We start from the raw sequence: 26,988 nt of genomic DNA on the forward strand, positions 1-26,988 counted from the left end.
CATATATTACGTATATACAAATTAGGTGGCGGTGTAGTGTTTGGATGACAATAGAATCGCGATTCGAATGTCTGTTCGTGAATTATACGTCGCTCGAAGGAACCAAAGTCGAGAGAAACCCATATTCTCGTACTCTTGCATTGCGCCCGCGCAACAATAGCAATTGGGCATTCGGCGTAGACGATTTTTCAAAAAATCTTCGCGCGTGTTCGAAGCACGCAAATCGATCAGCGTTTTCATGTGAACCTCGAATCATCGTAACGTCGGGAACGATTTCCTTTCGATTGTCGAACCGACGGGCTGCAATCGTGAAAGAAAAGGATGTTCGTTTCCATGAAAGCCTCGTTTGTTTTGAAAAATCGATTCTATCGCAGCACAGACACGCTTCGAGCCTATATTTCACGAGAACGATTAATTCTGGCGTCTCGTTCACGCCAAAAATCGCGTAAAACGCTTGCACCGCGAACCATCATCCAGAATGCCTTTTCCTCGCCATAGTTTATGCTATCTCCACGATATATCAGTTGAAGTGATTAACTCCGCTTTTTGAATTTCCTAAAATTTTGGTGTCCAAACACTTGTTATATTTAAAATTGTATTCAACGCTATAAACTGACAGAAAGAAATTACAATTTTAAAGGGAACCTTAAGAAAAAATATATATCATTTTATCAATTTCTTTCCTTTTCCTGTTATGGAGTTAATTGATTTGGAAAATGAGCACATATGGCAGGCTGAGAATTATAGTGGTATATCTTACACTCTTTTGCTCTGAATTAATTAGAAATAAAATTGCTTCGTTATCGAAAAGATAAACCATTCAGTACAAGTATAGTAAATTAAATATCAAATGCAATAGGGAGCATCAATCGAAATGTTTAGTCAAACTTGTCGATGAAAAACTTCACGATAGACTGTGTGAAATAAATAATCGAAAATACAAGGATATATCGTCCCTAATAAATCACTGATCCAACATTCCTACTTCAAAACTATTAAGAGATGGTCAACTTTCTAATAACGAGATACACGATTGCGTGTAAAAATGAATAGCTCTGCTGTCATGGCACATCAAACTTTTAATATCGATGCTATTTTCTGCCGTTTTGCAATACCAACAAATTTTACATTAATTCACGAAAAAGAAATTGAAAATTTCTTGAAAACACCACAGTACTTTTTATTTGGACTTACCAAAACATTCAGGCACTCAGTGATGTAAGTTTATCTTAATCAATTCGCTTCTAGATTGCAGTAAAATCCTCTTCTGTATTTCAGATTGCGCACACAGACAGTTTTAACGGTTTTCTGAACCTATAAACGCGTGTTTGCAACTTCTACAATTCTCAACCCGCCGTATTGTCCTCGAAATAAAGCTTATCTCGCGATGCCTTAGCAATCTTCAAGATTAACCCTCGTATAACGGATACGTAGCCATTTTAACCCAAGCGAAGATGATTCCATATATTTCGTTCGCGTACGAACGAATGTTTACTCCAAAAATGCACAAGATACAGAAGTATCTTATTTTTACTAGACCTGTATCGTCAGTTATTGATAAACGTATGGAATTCTTTCAGTATTCCACAAACCCAGCTCAGGATCTATTCAACGACAGCCGTTATATACATGTTGTTGTATGTAAATCTAATATATTCAATTTAAAGTATATACTAAATTTTATTTCAATATGCCCTCTCAGCCATTCATCCGTCGGGACCATCTTAAACCATCCGCCATTCGAGGGTTAACGGTTACTGAAAAATCTTACGAAACGAACGAATTTTCTACGATACTGAAAAGACGAACGAAAAGACATTGGTTACCGATGAATTGTTGCATCGAATAACATTGTTGTTCGCGAAATTGTCGTTGAAACGATGCAAAGAAAAATTGAAATTGAACTATAGCGGAGAGTTCGACGCGCGCATCGACGTTCGTAGCGCGAATTCCGATTATGAAATTTTCGTTTTTAATCCCTTACCGTGCAATGACCAAACGAATCTGATCTTTTTTGTGTGCATTGCATGTATGAACAAATTCAAACAAAATTAAATAGTATATGTTCGAAAAATTGTTATTAAATCGTACATCAAGGGGTTTCATTAACACATTCCGTGCCAGACTAATTTTCGACGACTTTCCGTTCGCGCCGCCGCGTAGGTCTTGTGCGATCCACGCTCTCAAATGTAATGATTTTACATACGATATTCGTGACTGCAAAAAATCATTATTACAAAAAGAAGGATGCAACTGATAACGTTACTCTTACCGTTATACTTTTGCTTGTCCTTTGGTTAAAATATTTATCATTAAAAATGTATAAACGATCATTTACAGAATCTATAAAACAATGAACTTCTATAGTACAATTTTTTGCTCATGACAAAATCTTGAAACCTGAAGAAACATAAGTAAATCGAAAAAATTCTGTTCTTAGATCGAAAATGAACTCATTTATTATTCATTAGTTTGTAAGATCATAGCAAATCAAACTAGAATTTAATTTTTCATTTTAATGACCAGTCTACTCCCAGTAATTAAAACATCGATGAATAAAATTCTAACAACGAATTAGTAATACAGTTTTTGAAAATGGATCTGATCGTATTTCTTGTTCTACGCTGAAAATAATGATGACAATTATTTCTCAAAATTATAGTGCCTTCGAAAGCTATGGTAATTTATACGATACGTTCGATAAAGAAAATATCAAACGGCGCGAAGGAAAAGTCCACCGTGGGTCGTGTGTGACCCACGCGACAGCAAAAGTGTTAACAGGGAACTCGTGAATACTAATGCAGTACCAAGGGGTTCCAGCGTCATATACTTTATTCTATTTACAATTCGTAACGAAAGTATCGCGTTTCGTGTCGTTCCTCGTCCAAGGACTGCCTTCGAAAACGTTTCGAAAATACTGCAACATCGTAATAAACATTATCAACACGCTTTTCGACAACGACGAACGAACGAAACGGAAATGAGATCTTCGTGTCGCGATGCTGATCGACGCGTGATATCGGTGGATTACTTTTGCATTTGTCCCTTCCGGTTGAAAACACGTCGCGTGGTCGCGAACTCTACGAATTTTTTTATACGTATACGTTTAAAGAGAATATACAGAGTTGTTCGATACCATCCGACGTCATTCCTCGTCGAAAACGGTTCTGCTGGAAAACTTCTTTCCGTCTTAAACGTTATATTTACAGTAATAATCGACCAACCTGCGCTTGTAAAATCTCCGAGACGCCTTTGTTTCTCGACTCGACACACCGAAAACGAAAATCACGTTTCTCCGACAAAATCAATATCGGGACATCTTAATTTATCTAATTTGTACATGCTACACTTTAAAAAAATATATAAAACAGTCTGCTATGGCGCCCCCTTGGATCGCACGAGTGAAGAAGAACCTTAACCGAGGAAAATATTTCCCCCTCTCTCTCTCTCTCTATATATATATATATTTATATATTTTTCTTTTTCTTTTTTCACCTTTTTAAATCTAACTTAACTCAACCGTTAACTTTCGCTATTCGTATTCGACGCAACCACTCGATACTAGCGGTTTAAGGCAAAGATTGCACGTTTTTTTTTAATGTTCTGTTTCAGTTTGTCTTCATAAATATCTGCAAATCGGAGATCTCCGATTGTTGGTCGGCGATTGTGTGAATTCGCCCGTAAAGATCGTCCCCCGAAGACGTTTAAAATTAAAACTATATATATATTACAAAAAAAGAAAACAATTTGTAACCAGAACTTCGTTCCAACGAAACTGAAAATAATACTGTATACAACATTTATCGCAAACTCTCGAAAATAGTCGCGCCGCGCTTAATAACGAAAACTACGTAACAAATGATCTCAACAGTCGATCCAAAACAAAACAAAAATTATCCGCGTCATTCGTCACTGTTACCGATCTTCGAACGTTCGAGGCCTCGTCGCAGTTCGCGAAAAAATTTCGATATACGGCGGTGGTTCTTTAATTTCAATTACAACCGTACGGACGATTTATCGTCTAAAAACCGTTTGAAAATGCAGAGCAACTCGTTCACTTCTTCCCTGAGATAATCGATTTTGAGTATACGCGGGACTCGCGAAATAGAAATACTGATAGCCTGTCGCGATTAGAAAATGAAACGTTTTAACAAACTTTCGGTTTATTTTCAACGTCGATTATCTGCAAAACGGAGCCACGCGTAAATTATTTTATTCCACGTTTTCGCTTTATTTTTTGACATAGAATCGTCCCCTCGTTCGGTTGTACCGATAATTAGTGAACACCCCGTAATTACCACGGACAATAGGCAGGAGATCGCTCTTAAACGATCGATCGACGACGATGATCGAGCGTGGTGTCTCTGATCTTCTCGTGATCGCGGATTCAAGAGAGAGAGAATTAAGCGTTACGAGGTCAGCCGTGGCTGGACCACGTTTCCGTGACCGGTTCCTCAGGTCACAAGCCTAATACCGTGTGAGGATGAGCGTGTTGATGGGCGTGCAGATGCAAAGAACTCGGACCATGGCTCAAAGACAACGTGTGAGCCGAATGACCGAGACCAAGGGGCGGTGAACCGCCATTGTGCATCAAACCACCCAACATTCCCATCTCCTCGATCGTCAGATTGGCCATCGCGCGAGTCGGAACGTTCTCCAGCGTCTTCGTGTCCTTTTTGTCTAGCTCCTCGCGTTTCTTCATCTGTTTCCGTTCCTTCGCCCGTCGGTTTTGGAACCAGATTTTCACCTGCAACACGCGCAACAAAACATTCGGCTCCGTTAAACACTCAGCTCCGTCGATGCAGCGATTCTCGAACGAACAGTTTGGTAACAAAATGGCGGACGTTCGAAGTGCCTTTTCAAGCAAAGGAAGCGACGCATATTTTGGAATACTGCGGTCCGTTCGCGTTTATAAGAGTATTAAACACTGACAATTTTATATAGAATTTGTGTGATCAATGATGTTCAGTAAACAGCATAATTAAATGTTAGAAATCTTTTGTACATATACAGTAATGAGCAAAACTGAACACACTTTGTACAATTTCGTAAACATAATATATTTTCAAATTGTAATATTGTAATATGGATAGTTAAATGATCCTGCAGGAATTAGTCTATGAAAACCAAAGTAATAAAATAACAGGAAATAAAATAATTTACAAAAATAAACGTAATGCAAAAAGTAAATTAATAATTCTTGGATTTAGTTAAGTTTCGTATTTTTCCTAAAATTAATATTTACAAGGTATCCAAGTTGAACTGCTCAAAATGGAGAAAATAGTCCAAATTATATAAGCTTGAATTATTAAATATAGACTCATGTCTTGCTTCTAATGTAGGTATCGCGTAATTGATTTAAAAATATATTAAAAAGAAATTTCAAACAAATGTTACTTTTTCCTTTGTCCCTAAAATGCATTCCTGATGAACTGATAAAAACGTTTTCCAAACAAAAGCTAATCCGTAATTATTATGAAGACGTTAATTTTGTTTAGTAATCTTGTATCTTTTCCTCCATAAATCACTTTTACATATTTTTAAAAAAAATATTAGGAGCGTTAGGTCGAAAGCGGAATAGCTTAGAAGTTATGAATTTTATTAAATTAAAAATGTTATGGAGCAGTCTTCAAAGTTCGCCACAGTTTCGTATACAATTTGAAAACTAATAAAGCGAAACGGAGCATACGTGGTCTACGAAACGTTGACCTTGACAATGCATGTTAAGGACCTATTCTCAATTATGTATCAATTAGCGTATTTTTCTTTTAAACTTACCTGTCGTTCAGAGAGCGCAAGAGCGGCGGCAAGTTCAGTCTTACGACGAATTGTGATGTAACGGCTGTAATGGAACTCTTTTTCGAGCTCCAACCTCTGTTGATCTGTGTAGACCACTCTGTATTTGTCTTTTGTTCGAGTCTTTCCTGAGAAAAAAAGAAGACAAAGATAACGCTCGACATTATTACACGTTTAATATCTACTTCTCTAATTCTCTTGTCAATAACGCGTTAAAGAGATAACGCTTTTGACGATCGCACTCGTAGGCACATCTCGCGATGGTATTAATAAAGTAACTAAGCGAGATTTAAAAAACATTACACAGCACGACACAGAACAAGCATCAAGACGAACGAAAAATAAACGATGCGACGAAAAATAAGACGAAAATTCGACGATCCTTAACACCAGAACTACCAGCCTCGGGTGTATAGGGTGAGAAAGTATTTGCTGTATGAAATAATGTTCCAAATAAAAGTTACGTATAGTACAATAATCAATCTTCTGTCGCTTTGCTTCTTTATCGAGATACAAAGACCACCTTCAATTTTCTAATTGCCCAATATTTCTTCTAAAATTTCGACAAATCATTAAATTCTATATATAAAAATATTATACCATGTATGGTATAAAATGAATGGTTATTGAGATATTATTAAAATAAGTTTGTTATTGGAAAACACCTTCAACGTGATCGTCAACGTGATTTGTAAATTAACTTTGTTTACAAAGGATGGTTACGTTAGTAAACACAGTCCTTATTAAATTTTAGATATTATCAAACATGAGACAGCTATTAAATCTGGTAAAAGTAGAAGACGTTCACGAGGAAAACACGTAAGAAAATTATTTTAATATCTCAATAATCGTTAATTTCAGCTCGTATATAATATGATAAATTTTTACGTAGAATTTGATACTTTATCGAAATTTTAAAAATTAAAGATGGCCGTCAACTTACTATGGAAAACAATATAATGAAAAACTGATTACTGTATTATGCGTCTTCTTAAATAACATGCAAACTTCATTTGAAACATTTTTTCATACAGCAAATATTTTACGAATTATTTGATATCATCGCGTTACTCACTCCTCGATTTGATGGGAATTTGAAAAACATTCTTTCACATAGTTTTTTTTTAAATAAAAATTATAAATGAAAAGATTAAATATATTAATATATTAACTGCTTAGACGCACCTATTTGCTGTTGACTAGTCTAATTCAAACACTTGAAAGGAAAAAATCAAGAAATAGTACCGTTGTTCCATCTTACTAAAAGTAATCATAAATTCCTACATTTATACCAGCACGGTATTGATAATTTTAAATAAAAATATTTGAAATCCGTCATTTCAATGGACTTGGCAGTTTTAGTGTTGTGTAAAAGCACACATAGAGAAGGAGAAATGTTCCAGCCATAATGAACGATCTACTAAGCTGTAATTAATACGATCAGTCTTCGGTTTTATGTTTATCGTGACACGATCGTTCGTATTTTACCGCGGGTTCTGTAATAGATAAGAGAAAGCTATAATAACGTCTAGCATAAGCAATCTCATGCATCAATTAGAAATTACCTGTCGACGAGCAAAATGGACGACGTAATTTGTAGGGACAAACATGTGTTTAATAAGAGACAAAAATACAGGAAATTATAATGTCAGGATCGTTTGTTCTGAACAACTCGGAAGGATTTGTATAAACACAGCTGAGAAAATAGATCTGCTGTTTCATTCTGGCAAACAACGTACAACAAAGCCAACTCATAGTGACTCGATTAACAGAATCTGTAACCTAGCAAATAGACTCGATCGAAGCACGAATTGTTTCTCAGATCCAAAGCGTTTAAACATTAATTAACGCTATTTTTATGCATAGCTACTTATATTTTTATAAAGTCAAACAATCAAATAATTATATGTAGAAAATAACTTTTAAAAGCTGTCTTTTGACACCTTTGGTAGAAATAGTGTTGAAGTATACCAATATTAATGATTCGTAAACGTTTAAACATAAATAGAGGTGGTGTTTTTTAAAACATTTTGCTATTTTTAATGAAAAATGAAATTTGTACGGCAATCTTCGACGAGAACGTTGCTTGAGAGATCACTGATAGAGAAACACCACCACGATGGTACAAAAACCAAATTTATGTTCTTGAAAATTATTCTATGCCTTTACTGGGATCGTTAAATCCTTTTCTATTTTGAGTTGTGGTTAACTTACTATTACGTGTAATAAATATGTATATTCTTTGAAAATGAACTCTTATCTAGGTCCTATCGATATTATCTTTAATTTTAGATTCCATATAAGCGTTTACATATGTTTGTAAGATCCAAAAAGGGATACTTTTTTATAACTTTTTTTTACAGCAAGGTTCATTTTCGTAAATAAATTATACACAGATTACCGAGGAATCGGTAAGGAAACATAAATAAGAAAAATTCTTGTCTAAACAGAAATGGCGAACAACGAGCAAAAGATAAATATTTATCCGCAACTCGTTAAATAAAAGTAACAATGTCAGTGACAAAACATAAATGGAAAAAATTCTTGTCTAGATACAAAAGTGGAACAACGAATGAAATGTTTATCCGGTGACTCGTTGAATGAAACTAAAAATTTCAATTCCGGGACGAAAAACGTTTCGTAACGGACAAAGAGAAATTCGTTCGATCGGAATACGTTTGTCTTATCGATTATTTATTGTTCGAATAAAATTTCGCCCAAGTCGGCAACAAAGGAACTCGAGAAAATGGCAAAAGGAACCGACAAGCGTATCGGCGATGGTGTGAATTCAACGTGGCATTCGGAACGATTACACGCGTACGAAATACAAAATGAGAGGGAACGGGACGGAACGAAACCGTGAGACGCGGAGGGGAACGGGGGGAACGGAACGGGAGAAAGGAAAACGATTAGATAAGGCTGGCCGGCGAGATCAAAGGCGTGCACGTTAATCCACCACTCCTCGATAAGAGTGCTCGAGGCCTTCGAGACATCACGAATAAGCTTCGACCTTAGACTTTTCGATGGTATATACGGCCAGATCCAGCATGGCTGGCAACGAAATCTCGAAGATTACCCACGCGTCGCACGAAAGAGAAAACCAATTTAAAACAAAAAGAAAAAATAATAAAAAAAAAACCGTACGTTACGACCCGCGAGGAATCCGAAACGTTAACCGTTCCATAAAACGAACCAAACGATATTAGACCGTACGCGTAAATTGAGCCACAACTATCCGTCGTATAAATACGCCCGTGTGTGTTCACGGGATTTGGAAATACACGTATCATGTCTGTACAAATATTAGAACAATATATTATGTTCCGTCGAATTTCGAGTTTTCGTTCGCTCAGATTGCAGCCGATCCTTATCGGCTGAGCACTTCTGGCTTTTCGCACCTGGAAATCAAGCGTTCGTTGTTGCGAATATAAGGTATCGTTCTATGAAACCGGACACATTGCAGTTAGATATGAAAATCAGTTACATCGCTGATGGATTCTATAGAGAAATTAGACCTGCATACGTTCCTCGATGAAATTAAAAACTTAATTTAAATTAACTGTTCGGTTATCTTTAAGCTAACCGATCTCTATGCTACTTTTCTCGCGAAATTTCTAGAAAAACGCCATGATTTACAACCGCTCATTTGTTCGATAGATATATGTTAACAACCTTATGAGCACTGCTGTTCGTTGCATTATTATCGTGGAACAGTGCATGTAAACAAACTCACGTGTTCTCGCTTATGTATATTTGCCTCGAATATAAGAAACATTATTTTAAAAAGAGTTTATGTCGAAATCGATATACAAAATTTTATAATATTGAAAACAGTTCCTTTTGTATCAGAATGTCACGAGAAAATAAACGATGCAGGATTCTCCGTTAATAGATCGAGTGTTTTCGTACATAATTTTCCACGATTACGTGGCAAATATGGAAAGAATCACTATGTAGGTGCGTGCTCGGTCTCGTATTTAAACAAATATAACGATTAATAATAAAACCGCTGGTTGCAAGTTGCACGATTGCGTATATCTATGTAAATTATCGATGAGCAAAAATTTAATTTACACGGTTCTGATGAATGGTTTACGCAAAATTGAAACCTTAGACATAAATAGAAAATTCTACAAAACGTTTTGATTTGTTTTATAGAAGAAAATCATGAAAACTCAAGAGTGATTTGAATAAAAAAGTTTACCATTTACGAAGTAAGCATTTTCCCAAACTTAATCCAATAAAAAAATGGGTAACATTTTTATTGCGTACAATATACAATAAGTAGGGGGGAATATAACGATATTAAAGGGCTAGAAATATGCTTTGAAGAATATATAGATCTCTATATTAATTCTATTTTGTTCTATGCGTATTTCTGTATTATATTGTTTATCTATTGTTCTCTGCCTCAATTTTAAAAACACCACTATATTTTCTCTTGTACACTAATGGGTTTTTACCCGTATAATAAATTAATAAATAATCGTAAGGAACATATTACACTTACTTAACGATTTAGAGATACACGACAAATCAACAATCCGAAGTTCCTCTTCTACTTGATTTAAAAACTCACTTCCCGCGTTGGATTCTAATTCAGATATTACTTCCGCGACACATATCATGGACACCAACTGGTATTTTTGTTTATGCTATATTATTATAATCAATCATTGTTCGAAGAAACACGTAAAATTACGCTGGAATAAATTTTAATTCGCGATCGTAGAAGTCGACGATACCAGAGGTTCCGTGAGGCGATAAAAGTCGACGATCGTAAATAAAAAAAGAGTCATCGCGATCGCGTATATGTAGTTCGTTTCCGACGTGCCGCGCATTGTTTGCGTCCGCAAATATTTGCCATGCTAAGCATAATCGCCGTTCAAACCCAATGCACGTAAACAAACATAAAACATCATTAAATCTTATCGACAGGCATTTTATCTTTCGAGATTGTCATCGAGTCAAAAAAATTCCAAACCCTATGGCGGCGTAATTTTAATTGCGACAGATCTTCCTACGCACACAAAACGTTTTAATCCCGATGATAATTTCGCGACGCGTCGCGACGCTTCGTGATTCGACGAAACCGATTCGCGACCGATATCGTTCGAACCAGCCTTTTTTTTTCGGCGCTTTCGAAAGACGACGGGGACAAAAAAGTTTCACCCCGTTGTACCGTCGAATCGAACTCGCCGAACAGTGTTCCCGGTGTAATTCGACGTGTCTTGTCTGTTCGATTTTTAGCCGCGCCAGTTGTAACCACTCCAACTTCTCGATCCAAAGAAGTCTATCCCGGAATCCCTGAGGAAGGCGTTGTTTGAAGGGGGAGAATGGTCGGTTTCACGATCAACGAACCGCGTAGCTGTGTGAGTCGGCAAGGATTACCGTCGGCCTTTTTCATCTCTCCGATACCGGAACTCGCACCTACGATTATCCCGCCAGGCACCTTGTCAACACTCGATCTGCTATAATACTCTGAATAACGTAATTGTTACACCAGGTCAGTCAACATGTCAGGCCAGTGGTTCTTAATCTTTTCAACACTATACTGACATTATTTTTACAATTACAACCTGAAACTTTATAAAAATACTTTTTTTTACTCATTCCCGCCACAGTTATTTGTATATAATTTGGCAACTCCATTGAATTTTTCATTTTATACAAATATTTTCTTTCGATAATTCTTTCCATAGTTGTTTACATCTAAATGCAAAGGTAATCTGGTAACTCCTTTGAATTTTTGACTTTATAAAAATACTTTTTTTTAACAATTCTTTCCACAGTTATTTGTATATAATTTAGCAACCCCATTGAATTTTTCATTTTATACAAATATTTTCTTTCGATAATTCTTTCCATAGTTATTTGCATCCAAATGCAAAGGTAATGTTCATTTATTATATAGGTAAAAACCCATTAATGAACAAGAGAATATATAATATTTTTACAGTTGAGGTAGAGAACAGTATTATATAATATAGAAATACACATAGAATAAAATAGAGTTGATATCGAGACTTATAATTTAATTATAAATTGTAAAAAATAGTGAATAGTAAAAATAGCGTTAATGAAATGTATTTTACCTGAAAGCTAACTTTAAGTTCTGAACTCTCTTTCGTGACCAACCATTCTTCCCTAAACAAACTTATTATTGTTTAAATTAACCGAATTGTAGTGTATGGACCACTGACAAACACCAATAATTTAAAAAATTCTGATATCCATACTGTTAATTAATATATCAGTTATACTCCAGTGGTTCTCCAATGGATTTAGATCCCTGGATCCTGGGTCACTGCATTAACTAAATATTTCTTGTTTCAAATCATTGTGTAGTTGGGCTTGAAATATAAACGCATTATTATGTTGTAATATGCGTTTTAAACGTTGTTCACACTATCAGACATTCTCCAAAACGCTAATGTGTATAATCCCGACACTCGTACGCTACCGGTGTAATAAAATTATTTCGATAATCGTAATACAACTTTATTATTTTAAGCATTAAACCTTCGGTTTGATAGCGTTCGAATGCTTTTATAAGCCCGTGTATCTATTAATACATTAATGAAAAGCTCTTTTTGCGCTGATTACGAAAATCTGGTATTTATTTATATTTCGTGTTTATCTCGCTGCTACCTTGAATCGATTCACTTTCGAGCAGTACTTTTCCATGGTAATTGTTCCAACTTATTTACATTAAAAGTTGACACTAACGAATGATTTTTAAATCACAATATATAGACATTTTCTTCTCGAATTATTGAAAATTTAAAGTAAGAGAAAAATTTGATTCTTTACGACGAAGTAATTTTATCCGTCCCTTGAAATTTATTATAACCAACTTTAATCGTATATAGTTTGCTTTTTACGATATTCGTGTATAAAAAATTACTGTTCAGCAAAGAGAAAAGTCGAAAGAAAAAGTTTCGCGAATACGAATCATCCGGTGCAGCGTTCGGCAAGTGGAAAACTTCGGATGCAGCAACGTGTCGTAAAATATTTGTACAAAGATTACAAGGAACTTATTGGGAACGTTCTAGTTTCTACGATACGCGAAAGCCGTCTAGATCGCGAGATCCCGTCGCCAGAGTTCACTTCGTCGCGGAAGATCTATACACATTCTCTACATAGGCATAGAACTTCATAATTGAAATAAATAAAACTCTAACTTGTAAAATTTTTAGGCGTTTTCGACTCGAACGTGTACTTTATAGTGGCTTTTAACTTTTTTTTTTACTACAGACTTATTACGGACTGGATAAAAATCGTTATAAATTTTCATTTCAGACGTGCAGGAATATTTCGAAAACGACACGTTTTCAGGAACAATATTAAAACTTTTTCAGTTTCAAAGGGAAACACAACGGTCCTATTTGTTTTTTACTTGTCGAACGTTTACAAGATTATCTAGGAAGATTTTTATTTCCAGGTTCTTATTTTAAATATTTCGAAAAAAGAGCAGAAAATTTTGTAGGAGACATATTTTTAAGAATCGTTGCGATTTCATATCGGTTTCGATGAAATTAACATGGGGTAGGGAGGGGGGAGGGTGACTGTACACGATCTTCCGTCTTTAATCAACTGAAACGGGTGGTTCTCCGTTCCGCGACACAATTTCGTCGTTTCGCTCGCCTATTTCTCTCGGGTACGTATCTGCATGTTCGGGGGAGCATGAGACGACGAATATTTTGCGTACGAGCCGTACGGGAAGAGAGACAAGAACCGGAGCAAACCAAGGGAGCAAAGAAACTGGACTCCTGGGACTCGTTGCCACCCCATTACAGCATTTGCTCTTCCATTTCGCGTGGTGAAATGGTGAAAGCGCGTGCCCCGCTTTTTCCGTCGGTGTGCGACGCCCTCGAACTCCTCCGCCAACCCCTAAACCGACAACCCCACACAGATTTCACCCGCTCTAACCGACGCTTCTGAGCCCGCGCGGGTACCATTCGTCAGTGGCATCACAATTACCTCTATTGTGCCGTGCAACATTTGTATATTGCATATCAAGTATCCACCGTACGTCTCGCGAGAAGAAATCTCGTTTGGCTGCGACTGGAAACCGGATGCAAGGTAACGAGTAATGCAAAATATCGTCAGACTCGAGGTACGAGAGGAACGTGCCACCATAAAACGTTTTCTCCGGATGTATACTTGCAAACGTCTCGTTTAAGAGATATTACTATACATAATAACATCGATATATCTTTATTTTCATCATAAAAGGTTACTAGTAACTGTAAATAAAGCTGTTTTCTTGTTTGTTATCGAGAGATGTAAAGCTTGCCTGGCTGGAGGCAGACATTTTCCTTTGATTCTAAATTGATTATAAATTCGATTATGGAAACTGAGATACGTTTTTTGATGTTAGTCATTCCTAAGTCTCGTACAGTAAAATTCAATCAAATATTTTGGATAACTGGACTATATATACCTACATATAAAGTGATAAAAACGAGGAATATAATCACAGACGAGGTATACGAGTAGACCTTACATTCAATGTATTTTTTCAGCCCATTTTTCTCGGGCTCTAGAGTCCCATTACCATTTTCGTGTTACTCGCAACACTACCAACAGGTTACAGAAATTAACACAAGAGGAAGTGAGACAGAAATTGAAATTACGGAAACATATCAGGCGTCAGATTATATTTTCGGCAAGGAATTTTTTTCTCGAAAATGCGTAGGAATTCGGGGTTATGTCTATTTACCAAAAATGACTGACCCCTGCAACCGAAAATAATTTTTCCAAAATGATTTGAAACTTTTTAAATTTGTCGAAAAATTTCACACCTTCTCGAATTTCTTTCTGGAAAATGGGTAGGATTTCGAGGGTATGTATATTCACCAAAAATTATTATAATTGACCCCTGCAACTGAAAATAATTTTTTCAGAAAGATTTGAAATTTTTTTTTCGTCGAAAAATTTCACACTTTCTCGAATTTTTTTCTCGAAAGTGGGTAGGATTTCGGGGGTATGTCTACCCACAAAAATTTATAATAATTGACCCCCGCAACTAAAAATAATTTTTTTAGAGCGATTTGAAATTTTTTAATTTTGTCGAAAAATTTCAAACCTTTTCCTTGTACACAGTATTCTTTCACAAAGTTTCAAAATTGCACGATTCTTTTTGTAAATAAAAGACTTTAAATCAGTGTTCCTCAACACTTCGACACTTTAAATATTTTTGTACCCCCATGTCCGTATGTGAGAGTCTGATATGTAACCAAGTTCTGAGAAAGTATAATATAAATAAACGTTTTAAACAAAAGAAGAAATACATATAGGTAAAATCGCTTTTAATTTGGATATAAATTTTATATTATCTTCAAAACAAATTTTGTGGCGACCATTAGTGTTTAATTCCCTTTACATCTATCATATTTTTATTCAAGGCTCTTTTGTCATTTATAAATTTTTCACTCCACATATCGTTGGTGAAGTTAAGGAATAGAATTTTCTACCCCTCGAATAATAATAATTGTCCATTCGTTGAGAAACGCTGCTCCATACAAACATTGATGTCTTATAATTCTTGAATTGCTATAACTATTAGGTTTAGGTAGTAACTAAGTCTTCCACGAGAAAAATGCACAACGTGTTTACATCCCCACTCCTGTTGCAGTCCGTTGACTCTCCTATTATCACAGATATTGGTCGAAAACGGTGACGAAGATCAATGACAGCCAATTCGCGACTGAGTGAGTGAGAATACTCGCCAATGCTGCTAACAATGAGTGAATATTTTGTCTCACTCAATCTCGATATGACGGGTGTCGATCTTCGTTACCGTCTTCGACCAATAACGGTCATGATGGGAGAGTCAGCGGATTGCAGCTGAAGTGGGGATGTAAACACGCTGTGCCTTCTTCTCGTGGAAGAACAGTACCTTAATACTCTTTTGCAAAGATTAAAAAACTCCATCGAACGGTGTAATAAAAACTGTGAAAATAATACGTGAAACTACATTTAGTTTATCAGCTATTTCTGGGCGAATTAGTACGTAAGTTCCGGAGTATGATTGCACTCCTTCGACAATATCGACCTCTGGAAGTTTCTCATAACGCGTGCTGGTACACGTGCGAAATAGAGATTTGAGCAAACTACCAACACACAACGAATCGTAAAAAATCATTCGTTATCGTGACGTGTTGCAAGTTCTACACGAGAATGCACTATTTATCTCGGTTACCAACACTAACCAGATTCAGATATCAGTGCGATTACAGTTTATAGAAGTTGCATTGGAACTAATCTGAAGAAAGTTTAAACAGGTATAAAATGAAGAGCATAATTGGACCGATACGGATTCTAAAAAGAAAGAATGGATGAACACGTATGCAAAGAAGCTAGAGAGATACATCTATGCAAGATTGATTGTAATCATGGCCAGTTTAAGTTCTGCACTGATCCAGATCTAAACCACATAGAAAATCTATGCATAATATTAAAAATAGTTTTGTATTATTCCAGCTATAGGGGCTAGCTTAAGAACAATAGCATTTTACCTTTGTAAAATGATGTAAAAGCCTAGTTCGAAGTATATCAAAACAAATCACAGCTGTTATAGTTGCTGAGAGATAACTGACGAATAGAATCTTATAACCAGCATAAAATAAAACTTGTACATTTTTTAAAACAAAGTGGGAGTACAATTTTGTCAAATCTTAACCAACTATTCAAACAAATTATTTTTTAGGAAAGTATTAATATCGATTTTGTTTTTCGCCGTGTCTTCAGCGTTACACGCGCGCTTTATGATCGTTAATGATCGTCTCGTGGAAAACAGGTCAGGATTCACTTTTATTGGACGGTTTAGAAAGAACGGTTAGTCTCGTGACGATTGACCCGGGACAATATTCCGAAAATGCGTACCTAGACGGCTAGAAACAACGTTTACCCCTCGAATCGAGAGGGGTGCTCTGTCTTGTCTTGTCTGTGTTCGCTTTCGTAGGTATTCAGAAAAGTCCCCGAATCCTCCTTTCGCCTTATTATTATATTACCTTGCGACAGCCACTTATATTGTGGGTCTCTCGAGTTGCGGGCAAAACCGATCGAACAATGCAAAAGGGTCTTGGGACAGCGCGTACCGCATCAGAATCGAAACGATCGTAACCGATTTGCTGGAAACGGAGGCGTTCTTCCTGAAATAATCCAAGCACACGAACGTTCCCCGGAAGAATTGGCCGCGTCGAGGCACCCTAGGCAGGCAACTGAGTTCAATTGTCTTTTATTGTTGGCAAAACAAACCGTAAGAACTTTTACGATGTAATTGTAGTACCCAATGAATGAACCCAATTCCTTCCTATTGACGTTACACTTTGCCCTGGAAGAACTATCTCGGTTAACGATTGTTTTCGAATATGGGACATTCCTAATGATCTGATTGCCGAATAAAATAAATAACGTATCTGAACCGGTTCACTGGACACTTTGCGACAAACAGAAAACTTCCTTGACTGCTGCAACGTAAGATCACGGTACAAACAGTAGCCCAGAAAGTTCTTATTGTATTGTGTTAAACGGTTGTACGGTTCATATAAAATAAAAATGGCAAAACATTAAAATGGTAGCCGTCGTAAGAACAAAATTCGTACAAATGGCGGCGAAACGGCAGGATATTCTTTGCAAAATAATTTTCGAAATAAATTCGTTCGAATCAAAGAAATGGAAGATCGCAGAGAGATCGTTTCCGTCTCGATCGCGATCCGCCTTCCCGCGCGGAGTAAAAGCAACCAAAATGGCGGCGGCAATAAAATCTGGAGAAATCGCGTGCCGCCATTGCGAGAAGCGAAGCAAACGCGGTCGTTCGAGGGAACACCAACAAATAATGACGAGAAAAAAAAAGCCGCACGCCTGCACGCCGACAGGAATACGCGAATAACGTGGCTTTCGGCACGAAAATGTAATACCTAGTCTGAATCATGCGAGGTCGTCGTTATACGAGCAGCGGCTGCCTGCAATATAACCATAAAATGCAGATAATAGCCGCTAGAAGGTATCGGAGGGTCGCACGGTCGCGAAACGGTATAAGAAAGAGCAATACGGCGTGTAACTGAGCAGCAGGAAGGAAAAGGGTGAGAGAAGTTTAAATACTTGCCGCGCAAATACCTGAGGAATCGTTTCATTGCCATGTTATCGCGAACGTTTGCTTCTAATTAGATAGAAACGAGATCGTTTCCACTCACTTTCAGAGTTTCCAATTAAAAAGACGCGCATAAAATGGTAATATTGACATTAAAACGAAGATATTCTTCGTAAATCGAAGCTTAGTTCCTTTGTAAATTCTGATAGTGGGACAAGTTGAGTGAGACAAATTGTTTTTTTATTTACGCAGGCACGCAAAAGTATTCGAACGATGACGTGTTTATAATTAAAATGGACACAGATAATATTGTGGGGTGGATATTATTAAATTGTTGCACGTACGAGAAACATACAAGAATAAAATGTAGAAAGTACGTTAAGATCGATTTCTTTTAAAATGGATTGGAAACAAGCAAGTTGAAAAGATAATCGCTGTTCTGTCTGAACTGTTTAATTCTTTAGAGAATAAAAGTAAATAACTGTGAACAAATTTGTACACAGAACTAACAACATCAAAATACACTTGTTTTCCATGGTTTTCTTATCCATGGCTGCCATGGACAATAAAAAATCGAAATGTGTTCAAGTTATCGCTGAGGAATTTGTATTATTTATCGAAAAATAAAATGTTTTTGCAGTAAACATGAACATGTAATTGACTAAAAAAAAATTAAAATTTTGTAGCGATGCACCGAACGGCATTTAATCATGCAGAAACAATATCGTCGATGTTCTAATTAATAATTGAAATTCTATGGAAACGACATGCCCAGCTTCGTATGCGACGCGCGACAGTTAACCGACACTCGGTTATCAATCAAATATTTGCATGCTTCAACGATAATAGACGAACAATTGTCGCATGCAGACCACTGAACAATCCAAGATATCACATACACTCATCACGAATATTAATATAACGTAGGAATGACAGTAATCGAGCGATAGTAATTGTTATCGTACCAAGGGCGTCGAGGGTGCAGAGCTCGTGAATCGTTGAACCTGCACTTGCGTTGCAGTTTGCAGTTATGTTGCACGCTGCAACAGTAGAAAGAATACGAGTGCTTAATCAGACTATTTTCGTGTTTACTTTCGTTTACTTCAATCATATATCACATTTTCGAAACGACACTCAGATTTTAATTTTCTTGAAAACGAAGGCTCAAACGAATTCTATTTCCAATTTTTAGTCTATCTTTTCGCGAGGAAAATTACTTAATTTTGAGTTATATTGCTTTTTTGGGGGTGTTTTTATACACTGTGTAACGTGAATATCTTCAATTTTGCTATTGTAAAGTATTCCCGTTCGAAGCCGTTGCTTTTAGAAAGATTTTTTATAAGTATGAATCAACGTACTAGGTCATGTTTCTAAACAACACAGTCAAATATGTATGCCATTATCTTTATTACTATTTAAATATTCGCATGTAGCCTGCGGTTTGGTATTTTAAACGATTGCCACCGATTTGTGTTACACTCGCCTAAAATAGAAAATTCGAGAACGATTTTAATTTATGTAACAGTCGATATTGTCTGAATTAAAAGAAGGTAAAATTTAAAGTCATACAAAAACAAAAGTTATACAATTTTAAACGTTTCCATTCTTTTTAAATATCATGGCACCTATTCGAAGCTACAGACTACAGAAATGCGATAACTCGAGTAATAATACAAATTATTTAATAAAAATTGTACTGTGTTACTTTGAAAAACAACTAAATCGTTGCTTTATAATTATATAGTGATTCTTTACTTACAAAATTGCCTAAAATCAGAGAAATGTGACAAATATATTGAGAAAATAAGACTAACAAATTTCAGTAGTAAAAAGTAATAATATAAAAAGATCCAAATAGTGATCCCCCATTTTGTAATCTTCTACGTTCGAATAACAGTCTTCGTCGTTGTTTTCGACACTTTTCTTTCCGATAGGACCTCTCCCGAGAATCAAAACTCACGTCACAGTTTTCAAAGCCCTATAAATCTTTCGTAATGTTCGAATAGTAATACGAAACTCAAACGATAAACTGTACACGAGGAATTAGCACATTTCGGGAACGTTTACCCAAATAATCAAAATCCAAGTTAAGGAACGTGCTTAAACTCCGTAAATCCACATTTGCCAATTTGTACGACGGAGATAACCATAATCGGAAACGTTGTTTCGCTTGTTATTCGATAGTTTTTTTTTTCTTGGAAATTTAAGCGCACAGCCTACACGGCACGGTTTGGAACGGTTGAAAATTCGAGACGACACCGAGAGGACGCGGAGATTATCTCACAAATATTTGAGAGCAATTAGATGTTTGCTCGTCTGTTACCGTGTTTACATTGTTCACCGTATCTAGACCGCAGAGACGTGTTTATAGTCGGAGCACGATGTAGCACCGAAATCTCTGCACGGTTGTTTCTTAAAAATGCTTTTCGTCTACGATATTTTTCGACGAATTGAGCCACGGTCTAAACCATCTAGATTATTCTACGCGAATCAGCTGTTAATATTACGTTTGAATATTTTCGGTACTCCGAATCCAGAATTATCGATGTCTCCGAATACGCGTCGACTCGAACTGAAATTATCTTTCTACCTCGAAAACTGTATTAATGAACGAACAGCTTTAATTTATCATGAAACTGGATATTAAATGCACCTAATTTCAATACTAACCCATCGATTTTATTAATTTTACCAATACGGTCGTTTACAGTTTGATAAAAGCATTGTTTCCTATTTTCAATACACCATATAGTTCGTAGTAGCATTCGCGACAAAATAGAAAATTTCAAGACGCAAACATAGTGATCTTACTATATAATTAATATAATTACTATGTATCTTAGTACGAATAAATGGTGCAAATGAAGAGAAAATCGTACAATAAAGTCATTACAACGCTCAGTTTTCGAGAAGATCGGATTTAAACTGTGCTACGCGGTCGTTTTGCTAAAATTCGGTTCAACTCGAGTACAAACGAATCTTGTTCCATAATATTTATTTACTTCACGATATGTCTGTTAACACATTTTACAAGATTCTAGAAAACAGATCTATGCGCGAAAGACGTCCATGTTTTTGATTTGCGAATAATCGCCCAAAATCTCGGTTCTATCCGTAATTGCAGCACACCCTGTATAATGTATACTTGAGATAGTTTGGTCAGAAGGGTACAGACATACTCTTCGAGTTATAAACAGAGCATGTTGGTATACACTAAATCAAACGTCCTAATATCTCACGATTCTCGCATGAGTTTCGAAATCTAATTCCTCGCGATTCAAAATTCGCAGATCATAATTTTCCAGAAATATTTCAATCGATTCTTTGTTACGACAGTCGTGAATTAGAGCACGTTTGTTATTCGTTGGTCAGTGAATGGTTGAATCGCGATCGAACGTTCATCGAAACGAAAAACCTTATCAGTATTAACAAGAAACGTTTTAATTCGTCCCATCCATCACGCGTCGTCAACCAATTTAATGCAGGGTAATTAGAATTTTGTGTTCGACTGGCTGAGTCGCGAACACGGACCGAATTAAACATCGAATTTATCGCGTTTCTACGCACGCAATCGTTCCCGACATTGTTTCGGCTATTATTATTGGATTTCTGTTTTAGATGCAAATCTATCGATAAATGGTATTAAGATTTTAACCAATAACTTTACAGGATCGTTTTGTCAGCGTTTCCTCGTACACGCAGTGGACGAAATTTTTTAGGAGAATATCATACTTCACTACCGAAAGTTAATTTATTACATATTACCTCGGATAATCGAAACTTTACTGTACGTATTTTTTTTGTAACAGAAATAAGACTTTTCTTTTTAATTCCACGTATTGGTTTACTACTACTTATTATTTGTTAAAAATATTATTAAAAATATTGCCAGTTTTGTACAAAATAGTAGCGTTTTTTCAGAAATTTCATCTACTGTATCTACATGAGGCGATTATTTATCGATGCTTTCAATTTTTTTTCAATTTCAATTTTTGCAACTCGATTTTAAGATCGAGATCTAATCTCCAAGATATTATAAAACTGTGGGGTAGCAATAGAAGTCTGATATCGACGATCTGGATGTGGTCTTAATTAATAGCTTTCCGTTAAATGAAAGATCCCAGATTGGAATTACCATCCAACGATCGATTCTTTGTTTGTCTGCATATCTTATTAACGTACTAAAAGTTCTGTTTTAGTTCGTACTTTCAAATAATCTGGAAACGCGATCTCTTGATTCAGAATTTCCGAACCACCATACTTGGAAGCTGGTTGTACTATACCATAAATGATCGACAATGAAATTAATGGGGCGTTGAAATTCTTTCTTTGACAGTCTTTATGTACAATTGTTACGATAACTTTTCCTTGACTTTTTTCCTTTGCATTGCATTCTAAGCATAACAAGATTTAGAACCTTCAATAAAGTTTGGAAGATAGCTTGAATGAAAGGGTGTGGATCAAATCCCTCAAGCTTCATTTACTAATAACGTAAAATATTCAACCTCTTAGTTTCGGATCTTCATAAATAGTAATATTAAAATCGACAATTAAGAACGCATAAGCAAAAAAGAATGTGAATAAATGTTGTCGATGAGTGTGTTAAATTAATAGAATAAAGTAAATAGCGTATTTAACAACCCTGTATTGTTTCAATGTTGCTCTATTCCTATATTATCGCGAAAAAGATGTAAGAGAGATCGAAAACGTTATATCGATAGCAAAAGGGTAAAACTTGTCAAGACAATTTGTTCAAACTCTTATTATGAATCTTCTTTAAAACTAATGTGAACTTTAAAATATTAAAAACCGTCTCTGTTGCTTTGTTTATTATACTTAAGGGTATAAAGGAAATTTTAATGTGTTTGAATATTACTGGACGCGTGAATTTTTAACAGTAAATATCTTGATGGTTTAATTAATTAGTTTACAGGTAACATTAGAGCTTTTTCGGTAGCTGGTGATTGGTTTCCAGAGTACGGTCATACATTTTCTATCTTCGAAACGACAAGAAAACGTAAGATAGAAAATGAATGTTACCACCAGTCATCAGACTGTGAACTCATCTGGAAATATCCCCAATTTAAAGTTTGATGCGCCCCATAGGCGCAATTAGACAGCAAGTGGTTCACGTCACAAGAATTTACTTATTATTGAGAGCGTAATTTAACGATAAAACGATTTTAAACGCGCTAAAGAAATTAATTATTTAATCTTGTTGTTAGATATAAAATTTTGCGAATAAAGATCCTAGAACTTGCACATAGAAATTTTAAATATTTATTTTTGTTGCGTACATTATGCAAAATTTCGTTACAAATCAATCTATCCTTCAAACACTTGCAATTGGTTTCAAGGACGGTGGAAAAATTACGATCTACGAAAAGAATTCTATACTTGCTAATTTTTTAAGAAATTTCTTTACGTAAAATTAGATTCTTTATGTTATTGTATAAAAATCAGAAAATTTTATTCTCCATTTCATAAATTAATACAATATTCTCGATATTACCTGTTGGCTTATAATAATTTCGTTGTCATTTGAATAATTGAAACTAAATTAACTCCAGAGTCAAAAAATTCCTCCTCAAGTGAGTAAAGAAGCGAAAACAAAATGGCTCCAAAAGAGAGATAAAAATCACTATAGATTTAACTGGAAATTTATCTTTAATACGTATAACCGTTTTCAGAGGAAGAAACAATTTTCTTTTTTAGCTAATTTGTGAGTTTATAAATTTAATGATACCTTTAATTCTATCGATCGAATAGCGATTTCTCCCATTTATGAGCAAACCAGAAGATTCGATAAAAGGAAACAAAGAAGTCTAAGGTGTTCAAAATTCTTAAATCCAGATCTTTCATTTATCAAATAGCATTTTTATTGATTGATTCATGACTTTTTCCGTCAAATCTACCTCTATATTAAGGGTAGAAGTATCTAATATGGCTACTCGTAATATTTTGCAAAGTATGAGTTAAAATTTATCGTTTACGAACTAAATCATTATTTTCTGAAATAAAATTTGTATCGTAACCGACCCAGAGTCTGGAACGGTTGCAACACTTTCCACATTTCCCATATTTTATTAATAATTTGGACATTCTTTCATGCAACAGTAAAATGACTCAATAATATCAAATGAATATGTAACAGGTTCATACAAAAATTGTTATTGTAAATGCAATAGTTTTTGTGTAATCATCAAAGTCTAAAATCAAAGTGCTACTACCCATTTCCTAGATGTTTCGAGAATTCTCGATCGAATATCAAAATTCAGGTTGTTTTGCGCAATTGGATCAATAATAAACCAGTATTTTATACTTATAGACAGAATGAAAACATCTCTAGAGCATTTTGGATAAATATGTACGTTTGATGTCCAATAGATTTACTTTATTCTAAGATCAGTTTCACTAATTTTATTCTTGTATCTACAATTTTAGTAGACTATTGCTGGAAACTAAAGTACTAGGTAAAGGGTATTAACAAAACAACTTTAACTTTATGCAAATATAGCATTTTTAAGGGTTATTTAAGTCTCAGATCTTATAATTTGTGATGGGTTAACAGTAGGGGTGTACGAGGTCTTGAAAATATCGAGATCTCGAAAATTCAAAGGGTTTAAATGAATGGTAACTGGAATATAAGAAATAAATGTCAGACATGTAATTAACTATATAATATTTTATTTAGAATTTACATATGAAAGTGCTAATTTTTCTATATTGCCTGATAATGGCATATGTATTAGAGAATCTCGATATATTCCAGATTCTCGAGATTCTCGGTATTTTCGATTAACAAGATACTTTCGAGATCTCGTCTCTATATTTTCGAGACCTCGAACACCCCTAGTTAACAGTCAATGTCATGAAAACTCTATATAGCACATTGAAACAGAAAAATACCTTTTATTTTAACCCACGCATATTTTAATGTACTGTACCTCGAATTAAATAAATTCAGACTTATGTTGTTCAAACTACAGCTAAATAATTGTATCCTTTGTTCCTTCTCATCTTAGTATACATAAACAAATAGAAAAACAGTTTAATGGTAAAGAATACAAACTACTGTTTACAATTCCTTAACCAGTAACAGTCGCTATTGTCTGAATTAAAAGAAGGTAAATTTTTGAAGTTGTACAAAATCAAAAATTATACAATTTTAAACGTTTCCATTCTTTTTAAATATCATGGCACCTATTCGAAGCTACAGACTACAGAAATGCGATATCTCGAGTAATAATAACAATTATTTCATAAAAATTATACTGTGTTACTTTGAAGAACAACTAAATTCGTGAGAGAAGTTGTAAAATCGTTGCTCCGTAATTATGTAATGATTCTTTACTTCAAAAATTGCTTAAAATCAGAGAAATGTGGAAAATATATTGAGAAAATAAGACTAACAAATTTCAATGGTAACAAGTAGTAATTAAAAAAAATCTAAATAACGATTCCCCATTTTGTAATCTTCTACGTTCGAATAACAGTCTCCGTCGTTATGTTTTCGTCACTTTTTTCTTTTGATAGAACACAACAAATTAAAACAGAAAAATATCTTTTATTTTAACATACGTATATTTTAATTCGCTGTATGTACCATAAATTAACTAAATCGAGACTTATGTTGTTCAAACCAGAGCTATTATTAAATTGTATCCTCTACTACTTTCCATCTCAGTCCACATAAATAAACAGAAAAACAGTTCAATCGTAAGGAATACAAACTACTGTTTACAATTCCTTAATCAGTCGGACAATCGACGTTCTGAAGTATTCAAATAAACATTCCAATCCCCCCTTTGGACAAACTACCAAATTCCTTCGTATCAAAATTTAGCAATAACCATAATAAATCAGTACCACTAACCTGGATTCGGTTGACTCTGATACGACGTCTTCTTCATCCACTCGTAGGGGCTCCTCATCTGCGTGGGTCTCATGGGCGTCGTGTTGTTGTTGTTGGCGGTGGTGGTGTTATTGTTGTTAGCGGTAATAGTATTGTTATTGTTGGAGGGTGGAGTGGAGGGTGTTCCGGGGTTGCTGATCTCGCTTCCGCTGACGGTGATCGGCGGACTGGGCTCGCCTGCGCCGACCGCGGGATTAGCTTCGTCTCCGCTCCAGTCCGTCACGCCGGTCAGCTGCTGTTGCTGCTGTTGCTGGTAGGCCTGATGGTGCTGATAGTGGAGGTGCGAGTAGTGGTGAGCGTGCGGATGGGTCCAGCCGGACAGAACGTCCGCGTGATCCAGATACTGTTGGGGTCCACCGGATTGATGATGGTGGGCCCCGTGCGTGTATCCGTGCGGGCAACCGTACCAGTATTGCTGGCCGCCCTCCGCGGCCGCGTGTTGCTGCGCCTGTTGCGCCTGGGCGTGTTGCTGCACCTGCTGCGCCAGCTGCTGCTGACCGGTGGTCGGTTGCTGTTGCTGCCGGTACATCGCGAGCGGATTGTAGTAAGAAACCATACCGATACTGCTGATGTCCGTCATGTGGCCGAGCGATACCGTGCACCCGTCACGGTTGCACGTCACTGTCGACGACTGATGCGCAATACGAAGAGGGTGGACGTCGTTGAACGGGCGTAACGCCGAGGTCCTCGGCCAGCAGCATGCATAGACACTCGTAGAAAACTGTCGCGACGTTCGACGCGTTGGTTTCGCCTCAACGGAGCGACGCGCGGATCATGACGGAAATGTCTGCGATCGGATAGTCTCCCCACTGTCACCGGGCACCAAACGAAGAACGTTTCCGAATACACGGGACACTGACGGGAATCAACGAACGCGCGACGAATACGATTCTCGGTCCTTTTCGACCCGTTCACGGAAAGATACTGACGGATCGACGGTAACGGCCGGGCGACGTGACTCGGATATTCGCGATGTTGTACCGACGACTGCTCGCTCGTCTATGATTACGAAGGGTGCGACCGCTCGTCGACGTTGCGTCCGCCTACGACCCGGCCGTTCCCCCACCATCGGTGTCGGTCCGCCAATCGGCACTCGTCTCGTCGCTCGGCGGCCGTAATGGCGCCCGACGAGCGTCCCGACCGCCAGAGATATCGCTTCCCGATAAAAAGAACACGA

General features: G+C 36.3%; 1 protein-coding gene across 1 annotated transcript; it reads right to left on the reverse strand.

Annotated features, from left to right (window-relative positions):
* Positions 1-3,715: 3,715 nt before the first annotated feature.
* Positions 3,716-26,458, reverse strand: Cad (homeotic protein caudal). Its single transcript, XM_076774164.1, has 3 exons — positions 25,773-26,458; positions 5,779-5,924; positions 3,716-4,747 (listed from the first exon to the last, which is right to left on the reverse strand). The coding sequence occupies exons 1-3, from the start codon at positions 26,389-26,391 to the stop codon at positions 4,460-4,462; spliced, it is 1,053 nt and encodes a 350-aa protein (XP_076630279.1). The 5' UTR covers positions 26,392-26,458; the 3' UTR covers positions 3,716-4,459.
* Positions 26,459-26,988: the final 530 nt, after the last annotated feature.

Source organism: Colletes latitarsis, chromosome 10, assembly GCF_051014445.1.
Source record: "Colletes latitarsis isolate SP2378_abdomen chromosome 10, iyColLati1, whole genome shotgun sequence".
Taxonomy (NCBI): Eukaryota; Metazoa; Arthropoda; class Insecta; order Hymenoptera; family Colletidae; genus Colletes; species Colletes latitarsis.